General features: G+C 35.2%; 1 protein-coding gene across 3 annotated transcripts in view; it reads right to left on the bottom strand.

Annotated features, from left to right (window-relative positions):
* LOC140780189 (protein ALWAYS EARLY 3-like) overlaps window positions 1-15,404 on the bottom strand; it is a 59,810-nt gene that overhangs the window by 29,488 nt on the left and 14,918 nt on the right. For 2 of the 3 annotated variants that reach the window (XM_073125590.1, XM_073125593.1), the window contains exons 7-9: window positions 10,391-10,665; window positions 9,940-10,300; window positions 3,736-3,819 (exon numbers count right to left, since the gene is read on the bottom strand). In XM_073125590.1, coding sequence (XP_072981691.1) covers window positions 3,736-3,819; window positions 9,940-10,300; window positions 10,391-10,665 — 720 coding nt within the window. The remainder of the gene's footprint in view (window positions 1-3,735; window positions 3,820-9,939; window positions 10,301-10,390; window positions 10,666-15,404) is intronic. The other variant, XM_073125592.1, reaches the window with a different exon arrangement.

The raw sequence follows: 15,404 nt of genomic DNA, 5'->3' as shown, positions 1-15,404 counted from the left end.
TCTTCAGGCCGTGAGAGGAAGGAGCACCTATTCTTTCACTCATTTATTGAAAAGGAACAAAATAACTTCACAGAGAGCTGAAAATTTAGTATACGTACATACTAATCTTCTCCTTCTATCTATCAAGGAGGTCTCCAATTATTTGAGAGAGGAGACCAAAATATGGGATGTCGGAGAAGATTCTTATAATTCCTTTAATAGTGCAAGAATATTAGAGTTTGTTGATCTCTCAAAACTAGATTTAGAAATTATAATATTTATTGATTAAGGCAATGAGCCGGCTAAACCTAAATGATCTACCTTATGTTGCTATGTTGTAATGATTGTTAGTTTTTAAACTTCTGTGGAACTTAGTTACTTGGACATATTTTGCACTTTTAGGGCTTGTAATAATAAATCAATGTCTTTTTAGAATTTTGTGCACTAATGATTCTTTCAATTTGTTTTTATCTCTAAATTAGTTCTTATAGCTTAATGTATACTTCTTAATTCTTATAGCTTGATGTATACTTTTTAGTTCTTATAGCTTGATGTATACTTTTTAGAATTTTGTACCTTTTTTATTGTCTTTCAATTTATTTTTATCTCTAAATTAGTTCTTATGGCTTGATGTATAGTTCTCAGTTCTTGTAGCTTGACATATACTTCTTAGTTCTTATACCTTGATGTATGTGTATTTAACACTATTAGATTGTTGTGCCCGTGTCCAGTGTCCGTGCCTATGCTTCATTGAGTCACAACCAAGGTGGTGGTGGCTCAACAAAAGATAGCAGTGGTGGTAACTTGAGGTTGTGGAAGGCCGGCAACGTCGATGGTAGAGACAAAAGCCATACAGGTGATAAAGATGGCTAGGGCAAGGAGGGACGAGACGGGAGAAGTCAGAGATAAAGAAAGAAGATAAATCCAAATCAATAATCAAGCATTACTCAAATTGGACTGCCCTCCACATATTTATAGAGACTTAACCCGACTAATTGACTCAACTCATCTAGCTAATTCGGCTAGAACCCAACTAAAGCAAATCATAAATCAGTTCTAACTGAACCTTACGTAGACTCCAATTAATTAAATAAGTAAACATTGAACCAAACATAATAAAAAATGACTAAACTCAAACTTAACTCAATCTACTTAACCGTCTCATTCGGTCCACTGACTCGAGCTAATTCGAACTTGGATTTAATCCGGATCATATATCATGTAATGACACAACTTTGTAAGCTATTTAATAAGTGAAAAGAGAACTACTCTTCCATTCTCTACTATTTTCCTTTCTACCGTTGTTTTATAGTTTTACTTAGTTGCTGGCAAGGCTGGCTTAACCTTGCGAAGAAGGTTGAGAATTGCTCAGACTAATCGCTAACGAAAACATCAAATTCATAACAGTTTGGTGACTAAACAATTCCAATAGAAAACTTCTAAACAGCAATGGTCGTCCCAGTGGTTGTGCCATGTCCTACCGCCATCAGCACGACACATGTCCGTTGACACGAGGCATGCCGAGCAGCATATCTCGACACGCCCCTGCGTATCAATGGTACACCCCTATGTGCCATTGGCACACATTTATAATATTTTTAATAAACTTTTCAAAATATTTTAATATGTTTTTGAATCTTCAATATGTCAATCTTTGATTTTTTATTAAAATATATATATTAAAACATACATTATAGTGTTTTATTTTTATATTATTTTTGTAAATGACCTATTTTATTAAATATAAAGCAATAGTTAAATATAAATATTATTCAACACATAATATGATTGAATACATTCGTTAAAATTAATATTAATGATTAAACCTCCATAATATAATTGAATACTCCATAATAAAATTGAACACATAATATTAATTGATAATAGTTCAATAATTAAAATCGATATCTAGTTTAATATAGGATGACAAGGAGGATCAAAAACTTCATTTGTCAGCACAAGAATAACACGAAAATGTTACATTAAATACTATTAATATTCTCAAAAACTCATCCACTGATAGTAATGCTTATTGTAATGTTTCACATAGTCTTATACAAATAAAAATTTTATAATTCTCTTATGATATGACATAGATATTGAACATGTATGGGAGCGACCAGCATTGGTACCACCACAGGTACATCATATGCATGTGCAGATTGTAGATATAGAGTATAATAAGGATGTTGTGGCTCTGGTGGATGTCGTCATTAAAATGATAGTAATAATAATGAACTCATGTCATCCTGTGAGTACACCTCTCACAATGTCCTACTACCTACAGACTCAAATCCTCTATAAAAATAATACATCTGAGAAGGTTGTGTAACATAGATTGCATGTCTCATTTCCATCATCACCACCACTAAACTGAGTCTCATCATTATCACTATCACCATGACTATCACTATCATCATCATCAATTTTATCTAAGTCTTCTAAACGGTTAATTGATCAATTGATTCGATAATGAGAAAAACTCCACATAGCACAATGTTCAACACAGGTTGGCACAGGGGTGTGCATTGGCACACACCATGCCGTGCCATTACTAGCAATGCAACTGCCAGTTGGCATGGGGCGAGCCGACTAGCACAGCCATCCATAATTCTAGAACAAAATAGGAGGAGAAAAAAAGAGAAACTAGCACATCCTGACCATAGTTAGGTCAACTACACCTCTCGCTTATGTCATAATATATATAGATTACTAAAACATCTAGAGCTCATTTGTCAAAGGAATAAGAAAAAACTGGGATTGGGATTACAACCACATTATAATTTAGTAATATATTCTAATTATTAGATATTATAAATATATATTATACTCATTACAATTAGGTGATTTGGCTTTTCGGGATGAGCAATTCAGACATTTAAAAAATTGGGATAAATGGGTGAGATATCTAATCATTTTATCATAGCTAAAAGTTAGGATAAAGATATACTAAAAGTGGGGTTTAAGCTTTTTTTTATCCCATTCTATTATCCCTTGTTTGGCAAAAAACTTTTAGGATAAAGGGGGTTTTATCCCGAATAAAACCCCTTATCCAACTTTATCCCACTTTGCCAAATGGCCCCCAAGTCAGGCATCAACTATCTGTATCTCAAAAGAATAACTAAATTGGAGTTATCAAAAATGTCCACTCCTACAGCTTGTTTATTTTGGTCATGTATGTTCCTCCCAATTCAACCAAAACTTCAAACAGCTAGCATGCCATTCTTACAGTATAATTATACCCATCTATCATACTTGGATAGCTACCTTCCTAAAAAGAGCATGTAAATTCATACATATATAAACACTATGTATATAAACATATATAGAAATCTCTACAAATAATACAAACTTAAGCTACCAAAAAATAAATATTTATAATATTGAACAAATTTCAATTGACACAAATTTCTCATTCTCTAACAATACTTGGAAAGAATTACCCTTATAATAATAATAATTTCAGAAAATATTCTGTAGATATATCTGTTATCACTAGACATGAAAATTAGCAGCAAGAAATGGGGGGTAGAATTGATCATGCAAATTTGCCCAAGAAGAAAAGTTATAAAGAATTCCACAACCGCATTAGTAAAGTCATTAAAAATAATCAAAATATTACATGCTTAACTAAAGATAAAAATTACAACAAATATGAGTTCTTCATTAATTTATCCAAATTAACATGACTTGCCACAGGTCATCCTATAATAGTTAAATGAAAAAAAAGTTGAATTCAAAACAGACAAAACTAACCAGATTCAACAGCAGATGCCGGCTGTAGGATATTCACGGACAGATCGGCTAACGTTTGTAATGCATCTAGAGCAGAGCTTTCATCTAAAACATAGGAGAAAAGCCAAGTGAAGAAAGGTAAAATAATTTTCTAAATCTCTAAACCAACTGGGTTAAGATCATAATTCTGAACAGAAAGCATAAAATAAAATCTCAACATACAAGAGGAGAATCAAAAACAAAATAAATGTCAGAGAACGGCACAAATTTAAATTTTCTACACCAAGCATGAAGCGATAAGCAGTCTATATAGGTTTGATAGAAGTTTAACCATAAGACCAATGAAGCATGGACACCTCTCCCAAGAGGAGGTGTCCGTGTCCGACACGTGTCCAGAGTTTCCCCAAAAAAAAAAAAAAAAGTCGGACACTGTTGGGACACGGGCAATATTTTAGATAATGTTTAACGAGTCGGGTCGAGTTCGATCAAATGTTATTAACCCGAATCCAAACCCGATAATAAAACCTAAAACCCCATCGTTTTCTCACCTTCACTGTTAAGCGACGAAATCGTTCAATTGAAGCCCTAAAACCATTGAGCAGCTGCCGAGTGACGATCCGAGGCGCGACGAGCTGCTGAGCGAGCACAACGGCCGACGGAGCGAGCGCGGCGAGCTGAGCACGGCGAGGACGTAGGTTCTTCTCTCTCCCTATCTCTGTCTCTCTCTGTCTCTTCCTCCCTCCCTCCCTCCCTGCCCTTCTTGTCTCTATCTCTCTCTCCCTGTATCTTCCTCCCTCCCTCTCATTCTCTATCTCTTCCTCCCCCTCTCTCTCTCTCTCTCTCGCTGTCTCTTCCTCCCTCTCTCCCTTTCTCTCATTCTCTCTCATTCTCTCTCTCTCTCGTTGTCTCTTCCTCCCTCTCATTATCTCTGTCTCTATCTCTTCCTCCCTCTCTTTCTCTCACTCTCTGTCTCTCTCTCTCGCTATCTCTCTCTGTCTCACTATCTCTCTCTCTCATTCTCTCTCACTGTCTCACTCTCTCTCTATTAAATTATTTTAATTTATGTTAATTATTTTAATCTCTGTTATTAAATTGTTAAATTATATTAAAGCTTCTCTAATCTCTATCTGTTAAATTGTTAATCTGCTAATACATATCTCTTTACTAATATAGTTTTATTGCGGTTGAAGAAAAATGAATACTGAAAATAGTCCTGATTCTAATCAAAATACTGCATCTTCTGTGGATGATAATGCTCTTTTGTGGAGATATATTACTAAGATAGAGAAATTAGGAGAAGGTGGAGGAAATTATAATTTTAGATGCAATTATTGTCAACAAGTCTACAAGGGATTATATTATAGAGTAAAGGCTCATTTGCTGAAAATTAGTGGGCATGGAATTAGAGGTTGTCCAAAAGTAAGTAGTGAACATATTATGAAAATGAAAAGGGTTGTTGTTATGGCCGAGTTAAGAATTAAAAATTCGATGCCTAAACAAATTCCTTTGCCAAAATTTGGACTAGCGGCATCTTCTAGCAGCTCAGTTGGAGGTGTAGGTTTTGATATGGGAGGGACATCAAAAAAAAAAGAGCAACAAGAATGACACCTATTGAGAAGTCATTTAATTCTTATGCTCGCAATCAATTATATTGTGAGATTGTAAGAATGTTTTATTCAGCTGAGTTGTCTTTTCATCTGGCAAGAAACTCTCACTATATTAGAGCCTTTCAATTTGCAACAAATAATAATATTTCTGGATTTGTGCTCCCTGACTACAATATGTTGAGAACTACACTACTTCAACAAGAGAGCAAATATTGAAATGTTGCTAAACCCTGTTAGAAGCACATGGGGGGAGAAAGGGCTGAGTATTGTATGTGATAGTTGGACTAATGAACAAAGGAGACCGCTTATAAATTTTTAAGCGATGACTGAGAGTGGGCCTATATTCTTGAGAGCTGTGAATTGTTCAGGAGAATTCAAAGATAAAATTTTTATCTCTAATCTGATCATTAAAATCATTGAAGATGTTAGACCTCATAATATAGTCCAAGTGGTTACGGATAATGCACCTGTTTGTAAGGCAGCACAGATGCTTTTTGAAGCAAAGTTTTCTCACATTTTTTGAACTCCATGTGTAACTCACACTCTCAACCTAGCTTTAAAGAACATGTATGCAGCAAAAAACACTGAGGCAAATGAGATTGTGTTTGATGAGTGTAGCTAAATTTCAGTAATTGCAGGGGAAGTAATGTGCATAAAAAATTTCATCATGCAACATTCAATGAGGTTGGCTATTTTTAATAAATTTGTCAGCTTAAAATTATTTGCTATTGCGGAGACTCGTTTTGCTTCGGTGATTGTTGAAAATATTCAGAAAGATCAAAAAGAGTCTTCAATCAATGGTAATCAGTGATAAATGGAGTTCTTATAGGGAAGATGATATTGGCAAAGCACAATTTGTCAAAGATAAAGTCATTGATGATATTTGGTAGGATAAAATTAAATATATACTTATCTTCACAAAGCTTATATACAGTATGCTACGGATTGCAGACACAAATAAACCATGCTTACATTTGATATATGAAATGTGGGATACAATGATTGAAAAGGTGAAGACAGTCATATTTATGCATGAAAACAAGAAAGAAGGCGAGGAATCTATTTTTTATTCAATGGTGCACAAGATCCTAGTGGATAGATGGGATAAAAGCAATACACCATTACATTGCTTAGCACATTCTTTGAATCCAAGGTTAATTTAATTTCTATAGTCCTCTTTCTTATGATTAAAAATTTTATTGTTCTTTCATTGCTATTGTTTACTAATTATATGATTATGTTAATAGGTATTATAGCTCATCATGGATTCAAGAGGATCCAAATCGTGTACCAGCGCATAAGGATTTGGAAATTTCTAATATGAGAAATAAATACTTAAAAAGGTTATTTCCAAATGCAGAAGAACGAAAAATAGCATATCAACAGTATACTAGTTTCTCCACATCAACCAAAAGTTTTGCTAAGTATGATTCAATAGCAGATAGAAATGAGTTTGATCCAATCATGCGGTGAGTTGCTCATGGTGTTTCTACTCCTATTCTTCAGAATTTAGCACTTAGGTTACTTGGGCAACCTTGCCCTTCTTCAGGTTGTGAGAGGAACTGGAGCACCTATTCTTTCATCCATTTATTGAAAAGAAACAAGATACCTTCACAGAGAGCTAAAGATTTAATATATGTGCATACTAATCTTCACCTTCTATCAAGGTGGTTTCTAGATTATTTGAGAGAGGAGACCAAGATATGGGATGTCGAAGGAGATTTTTATGATTTCTTTAATGGTGCAGGAATGTTGGAGTTTGCTGATCTCTCAATTGATGAATTGGAATTGGAGACTACAATGTTTGTTGATGAAGGCAACGAGGCAATTGAAGATGAATGATCTACCTTATGTTGCTATTTTGTAATGATTGTTAGTTTTTAAACTTCTGTGAAACTCAGTTACTTGGACAGTTGGACATGTTTTGCACTTTTGAGGCTTGTAATAATAATCTAATATCTTTTTAGAATTTTGTACACTTTTGATTGTCTTTCAATTTTGTTCTTATCTTTAAATTAGTTCTTACAGCTTGATGTATACTTCTTAGTTTTTTTAGTGATACTTCTTAGTTCTTATAGCTTGATGTATGTATTTAACACTATTAAATTGCAAACTTTTACTTTAGATAAATGAATAATGTATTTTTTTTATTTATTTATTTCGTCGTGTCCGTGTCCTATATTTTTAAAATTTGCCATGTCGCCGTGTCCATGTCCATGCTTCATAGCATAAGACTAACCACCATAAACTTTGTCGTTGGTTGGACTTCAGGAAAAAGCCTATCTAGGAAAATCAATATACACACATAAAGTTGGACTAGAAACTCACATTAGAACTTTAGAAAAGTTTCAACACTTTTCTAACCATTAGTTGTGCTTTGAAATTTTAAAATACTTGTTCCAAGCTGCAAAAAGAGAAAGTACTAGTTTTTTCTCATCTCAAAATGAGTTCCTTCAGATCCCACAGTGCATTCATTGGTTAGAAAGGTATTATAAATTTTAATGAAGCTTTAGTTTCAACCCTGTCTGAAAAATGTAACAACCATATGCATCACATTTTGCACAAGTGTATTATCCATTTCTCCTACTGACTAGTTGAAAGTCAATCTCCATTTTTTCTTTCTTACCATAAAATCAGGCCTGGATCCTATAACTTTTTGAACAAAACATCAATCTAAGCTTGAGTTCTAATTGAAGTTTTAGGTCAATTGAGGAGTACGCCTATTTATTTCTGGTTCTAGGGCCAGTAAGTTTTGAACTCGCTCAGCTATCGCAAACTGTGTCTCATTAAGAAAAGGTAACAAAGATAAAGAAGCATGGATGATTTATTTCATTCATTTACTTTAATTGATGGTTCAAGCTGACAAAATAGGTCAGTACATCTTGTCCTCAACCAATCTGGCTATATATAATTAATGAAGCTTCAAGTATTCTGCAAGACCAAACCAATCAAATTGATGGATACAAGCATGGATTGAATTTTTAGCTGATTCAGATGTGGATTGGCCATGCTTGATATCTATCCATGCCAGAAACTAGTGCTTTCACTAATTTCGGGCTGGATAAATCGTATCAGGCCAAAACAGGATGAAACAAACTAAACACTAACATGTCGAATTCAACTCAGATCCAAAACTCAATTAATAAGTAATAAGTTTCTCTCTTCAGAATCCTCTCTCTCACGCTTTCAACCCTTCTCCCGTCTCGCTCTCACAATGCGTCCTCCTTCCCTCCCAATCAGACGACGGCAAGCAACAACAAGTAATTTTCTGACGAGATCAAAACACTAGTTTCAAGTTGGAATCTGACGTATCAGGCCGAAATGGATAGTATTAATGGTCGGATCCTACCCGGAATTGAAACCAAAGTAATAGTAAATTTCTCTCCTCTCTCTCATGCTCTCAACCCTTTTCTCATCTCTCTCTTGCCTGATGCATCCTTCCCTCCTAATGCAATGACAATGAGCAATGACAATTAATTTTCCAATGAGATCAACATTTGGTGACTAGTTCTCAAGCAAGGTGAAGTGCTCTCTCTCTCTCTCTCTCTCTGCTAAGGTTTTCCCTTTTGTCATCTCTCTCCCTCTATCCCTCTCTTCCCTCCCTTCCCTCTCCATTTCTTCTTGTAGCTATAACATACCCTATTTTTGCTTCTACATTAACTAAGAGAGTGAGAAAAGATTATTGGAGAGGAAGGGAGAGACTAGAGAGAGGGGGTGGAGTAGGTGATTTTTCTCATTTTTCTATTATTTTTCTGAATTTTTTAATATTTTTCCTGAATTTGATAACAATTTTAAAATTTTATAAAATTAAAAATTAACCCAATATTGAAACAATCAATATGGCATTCGATACGACCGATATGTATTATTTTTGGGGTGGCCGATCCTAATCTAGAAACCGATGCTTGGAACCTTGGCTACAAGGATAAACTCAACTTCTCTCTTCATTGATTGCTTCGTTCTTTGAACTCTTTCCTCTTGTACCATTTGCATCTGTATGAAAACTTTCAGTTTAAATTTAGTGCCTTCTTTGGGTTCATCAATTCACGGCAGAATCCTATCCAAGTGCTCCATAAGTCCATAGTACCATAAAATCCAATCATTTATTAATTGCATACTTTGAACTTAATTTTTGCCTAAGCATTACTGAGTTCATCAGATGAGCAGCAGCATTATTAGGTACGAAATCAAATTGATTGAGTTTTGTTGTCATAATTGTTTGTTTCAAATATCATATTTAACATACTAATAGTAAAGAAACATAATTTAGACTTCTATAGTCATCCTCGATGGTAATTTATATCCATGTAATGTAGACTTTTCCATAAAATAACATATCGGGATGATGGACAAGTTCTATGGGGAAAATGCATCTACCACTTCCTGTTATGCTAATGAAGCAAAAGTGTAGTCTTAGAGAGGCAATTATAGGATGAAATAAAGATGCTTGGTATCACAATTAGCCACAGAGCATAATAGCAGCAGCATTACCCAACCTTCCAATGCATGCCATCAAGCTAAGCAAACAAATTTCTGTCAAAGACATTCTGGAAAAAGATGGAATCTAGAAAATACCAACAGTTAACTTTCATTAGTAACTAGTGAAAGACAATCGTACCTCCAAAAAATAGTTGACGGCTTCTTTTTCTTGACATCTTAGATCCCCTTTTACCATCTGTCACCTCTATATCAGTTTCATCTTTAACCTTTCTACTGGTAAGCCCTTCTTCCGTGCCACTACATGCTTCCCTGTCATCATCAAACTCGTCATTCCCTCTATCTGCTTCTTTTGTTCTTTTTCGTTGGGACCTCTTCAACTTCTGTTCACTTTCAACTGGCCCAGCACTGTCATTATCCATCAAGTAAGAAATATCTCTTGCATAATCTACATTCTCAGCTTCCCTGCTTTCTACGCTACCTTCTGGACAGTATCCATCTGTTGCCAGTAACTTAGAACTCTCCATCTCTGATTCAGCACCCTAGATTTCATCACCCAGAGCAATCTTAATCAGTAATGTATTACAGCACAAAAGAGGAGTAGGAAACATTACAAAGTTCTACAGAATTACCTTTTTTTCACCACTTTTGATGGGGGATGATCTCATCTGATCAACTCGCCTTCCAGGTGTTCGAGAAACCTGAGGTGAACCTCCTCTCTGAAAAACCTCTGCCAAAGCCAATGCTGCCACATGAGCCCCTTCATCATCAGTAGCATTAACCTCAGGTGTTACCTGTTTATCTAGTGAGATTATTTTATCCTTGTCATCTCTGTTATACATGCTAGAAACAGGTATCCGTGGGGTCCTTTTTCCGACAGCATGTGGTCTGGCACCTGCAAGTAAATCTGACAATATTTCATGAACTCGATTTTTAAATTTAAAGTAGAAGAGAGAACTTCTTAACTGTACAAGCACAACAATTAAAAGGAGACTGTCGCCTTATTGTTACTTTGGGAGAATGATACATGGACAAAACTGCAAAATAACTTAAACAGCAGAGAATGAAAAGCTCCAATCGAAGAGAATTAGGCCACCACTAAAGATGATCAGCAGACTAGATACATTTTTTTTTCATTGGAAACATTAGATATGAACAAGCACTACCATTTACCACATTACTTAACGTCATCAGCTTGGAGACTAGGTTCATGCTTGTCAATGAACACATTAAATATCCTAGCCTGAAAGATTTCTAGATGTTAAAAATGTAAATAACACTCTTCTCATAAATGTAGAGGAATGGTTAACTGTAACTTTCATAAAATTTAACAGTGTAATGTGCAAAAGACCAATTTAGTCAAGAAGAAGAGATAAGAGTGCATCTTCTGATAGAGAAGAATAAAACAATAGAAAACTGAAGTGCCAAGGAAAGATAGCTCTAATTATTTTAAAAATTGGGCAATAGCAACTCATACCAGACATAACAGATTAATATCAGCCCAATCATCTGAAACAGCGAGTATCAGCTGAAACTTGTATTGAATAACATGGGCTGAAATTGAGCAACCAGCCCCCACACACAATCCCATAACTAAAATGGCTCAAACAACAGCCGAAACTCTTTTACTATTCTTCTGAATATGTTTAATTGTAAGAAGGTTCAAATTGAAACAGCTCAAAGCCTCAAACAACAGCTCACATATTTCAATTTTTCAGTTCCCGAAACCAAAATTGAATACCAGAACTTAGAACTTGATTTTATCCTTCAAAAGGTATGAACAATGAGCAACAAGACGAAAGAAACAAAATCATGAGAAAAAGATGAAACGACAAAATCAGGTATAGTTGGAAACGATCATAAACATAAATATTTATAAGATGGATAGGTATCATCTGATCAAATGATGAGTTCTTGCAATCTAATATTAGACAAGAAGCATATGACATGTCAAAAGATTAAACAACCAATAGGGAAAGAAAAAAAAAACCTCCTACCTAGATGTTTAATCTCATATAGCAATCTTAACTATCTGAAATTCAAGGAACCTTGGAAGGTTGCTGTTGTTCTAAGTTATATTTCATCGGGCATACTTTAGAGAATAAATTTTCAGGTATGCAAAGTAGATTTGGACAAGGTCATACTGCTACTCAGTCAATGTAGCTCTTGCAGCTTTCAGCTGAAGGAAAGTTCAGATGTCAGTTGGCTAGAAAGACCAGATGGTTCACCCACTCCTCAACCCTATTTGATTATCCAACCTATCTGTTATCGAAAAGGGGCATGAATCTTGGAAGATTGTTGTTCTCTATACTCTTATCAAAATGCGGATGTTGAGAGTTGAACTTGTCTGATACAGTGTTTTGAACGGCGCCTGCGGTATCCAGGCAGTCACCAGCGCATAGTGCCTAGGCAGTATGCAGTTGCATATCTAGGCACCTTAACAATCTAGCGGTTTTAATATATAAAAAAATAAATGTAATTATATATGATATAATATATACTATTATAGTATATGTAAAAATTTAATAGTGTCGTACACCAAAATACAAAATAATACGATCACAATTCACAACCATAACAATAAGATCACAGCCATTTTAAAATGTATAACAAATAACATAATAAAAACCATCAAAAATTAAGATGTAAAGAAGCTTCAAACATTTAGTCCACTAACAACCATTTTGAATGTATAACAAAAAACATGATCAAAACCATCAAAAACTAAGAAGTAAATAAGTTTCAAACTCCACCGAACCATTTTGAATGTATAACAAATAATATGATCAAAACCAAGGTTCAAAAAATTAGAATTGGGACCAACCTTTTGAAAAAAACAATACATATCGGCCAGATCAGCCGTATCGATCGCTTGGATGGGATCGAATTTTATTAATGACAGAAAATTCTAAATATTATTTAAAAATACAGAAAATTTTCAAAAAATTTAAAAAACATGACAAAAAAATAATTATTATTCACATGTGAGCCTTAAAAACTAAACAAAAGTACTATCTTACTCAAAAATCAAAATTCGATGAATACCGAATTGGCTCTCATAAATCCTGTGGTCGTCATTATAATCACCATAAATTTGAAAATAATAATGTCTAGGGTCTAATGCTACAAAGAGTGATTGCATCATATCATTCATATCAAATAGATCTTATTGAATCTGAGGAGGATAAGAATCAATATCTGGATCTTATGTGTGAGGATACTGAAGAGGATATTAAGAAGAAAAATAACCAGTATATAAATCATGTGATTATTCCAAACAATAAATACTTGAGAACCATAGTTCGTCAGAATTCGTTGGAGTGAGATTTGCGTCGCCAGAGTTCGTTGAAGCTAGATCTCTTCGTTAGAAAGTGAGTGAGAATAAAAGGAAAAAGGAGTGAAAGAGAGTGAGAAGAAAAAATTAAAGAAAGAAAAGGAAAGAGCTTGGGAACATCAAAAATTGATGTCTCCGAATCGGATCCGAATCAGATCCATAATGGATCTGGCCTAGTTTGATCAAAACCGGCCGATCTGGATCGAGATCGGCCAATCCTAGCTGATTCTAACCGATTCCAATCATTTGACTAGGATCAGTCATGGATCAGGATCGATCGATCTGACGAACCTTGATTAAAACCATCAAAAACTAAAGAGTAAAGAAGTTTTAAACATTATGTCCACTACATCAGTCTCATCCTCAAATAACTAAAGAGTAGGGATTAGCAAACAATATAAAGGCTCTCTTCTAGTCTTTTTCACAATTTAGGCACTGGGTGGGAGCTGAGATGCTATTAGGGATTGAGAGAGGGTGAGCGCCAATGAGAGTGAGTGAGGAGGCGGTGGTGGCAACCGATGGGGGCGAGAGTGAGTGAAGAGAGAGGGGGTACCTTCACCGTCGTTTGCCACCACTGTCACTCGGCACCACCACTACAATTCACCAAAGTTTTAAAAGACAGTAGGTGAGCAACTAGGGAGTTACCTAGTGCCTAGGTGAGCACCTAAAATTAAGGCAATTATATGACACAAAAGCCGTGAAACATTAAGATATCCATATCTATCTATAAGAAAACTTGTTGTTCCATGCATAAAGGGAATTGTTGTCGTTGCCACCGCAGGAGCAGTCTTAGAGTACTAGTCAACAGCCTTTTAGTTGTTGCTCTTTCCTGTAACAGTTGTCATTACTAATCCTCACAAGAATAAAAAAAGAGAGGAAGGAAGAGAAAAATAAAAGCTATGGCAAAAACACCCATTTAATAGGAATTAGGAACCCTTTGCAACTTGACTCATAGGTTTGCGAACCAAGTACGAATAGTACTTTATACTTGATACATGTACTAGAATTGTTAACAAATTCAAACACAACTTAATCACATAGCACCCAATTTACTGCTAAGAAGCCCATTTAGCCGCCCATCTGAGTGCCTAGATTCAACCCGCCTCAAGGACTCATATACGAGCGCCTTGGTGGCCACCCCACCTATTGAGGTTGCCTTGATCATTTCCTAAAACACCGTTGCTTGTTACCCCCATCGAATAAGAACAAAGAGCTTGAGAGAGGGAGAGATTGATGAGGAATGGAGAAAGAAATAGGGCTCGAACAAGTTCTCTTTTTTAAACTAACCATAAGCCTACCCGACCTACTTTGTTACCAATTACCTGACCCGACCCACTATCGTCCCGCAGAATCAATTTATCTGCATCCATAATTGCAACAAACCAAACGCCAAGGTGCGTTGTCAATCCCACCAAAGCAGCCCACCCCCATATCGAGGGCCACCTTTACTGTTTGAGAGGCGGGGCGATACAAGTGGTCCTCTTTACCACTTTTCAAAACATTGGTTAGATAAAAGAGTAGACTATGTATTTTAAGATGTGAAAGAAACAACTTGAAAAGGTAAACCATTGCAACACATTAATCAAATATGTAATAAAAGGAAACCAACACCAAGTAGCTATATGAATAATATATAAGAAGCAATATACCATTACAATTTACAACAGCTGCAAAGATATCTTAACACTAGCACAGAACCCCAACTTTGTTGAAGAAGTAACTTATACAAGTCTAATTGATACTCCTACAACTGCATAAATAAATAATTAAGTGAATTCGAAAAAATAAAATGCATGGCAAGAGAGAATCACCACATCATAGAACTGCCAAAAATATCTGTAAAATTGCGTGGACCATCAATCATTTATTTATTTTCAATTCCTTCAACCTTAAAATCAAAGTAGCATAGAATGAATAGGCGCATAAAAGGCAAGTGTTCACTAAGGCTGCCAAAATAAATGCGGCTTGAATGTAAATGAGTTCCGAGCCTGAGCCAAATTTCAGGCTCAAAATTATTTCAAGCCGAGCATGAGCGTAAGCCAGCTATCTCAAGCTCAGCTCAAGATATATATATATATATATATATATATATATATATAATGGTCCATATCTCCATCAATCCTTTGCACTTTTCCTCAGCATGTTAATATGAACCTTTACATCCATCACTCACCAATCTAATTTTTCATGCTAAACTAGTCACCAAATAACCTACATATGAAACTATGCAATATCCAAATCTCTCCGTAGATCCTCCACCAACAAATGACGGATCATGCATAGTTATTATGGATATTGAAGAGAGAGAGAAC

Source organism: Typha angustifolia, chromosome 3 (genome assembly GCF_048772165.1).
Source record: "Typha angustifolia cultivar Huaian chromosome 3, ASM4877216v1, whole genome shotgun sequence".
NCBI lineage: Eukaryota > Viridiplantae > Streptophyta > Magnoliopsida > Poales > Typhaceae > Typha > Typha angustifolia.
Note: the sequence above shows the minus strand (reverse complement) of the source record. Positions and strands in the feature narration are given on the sequence as shown.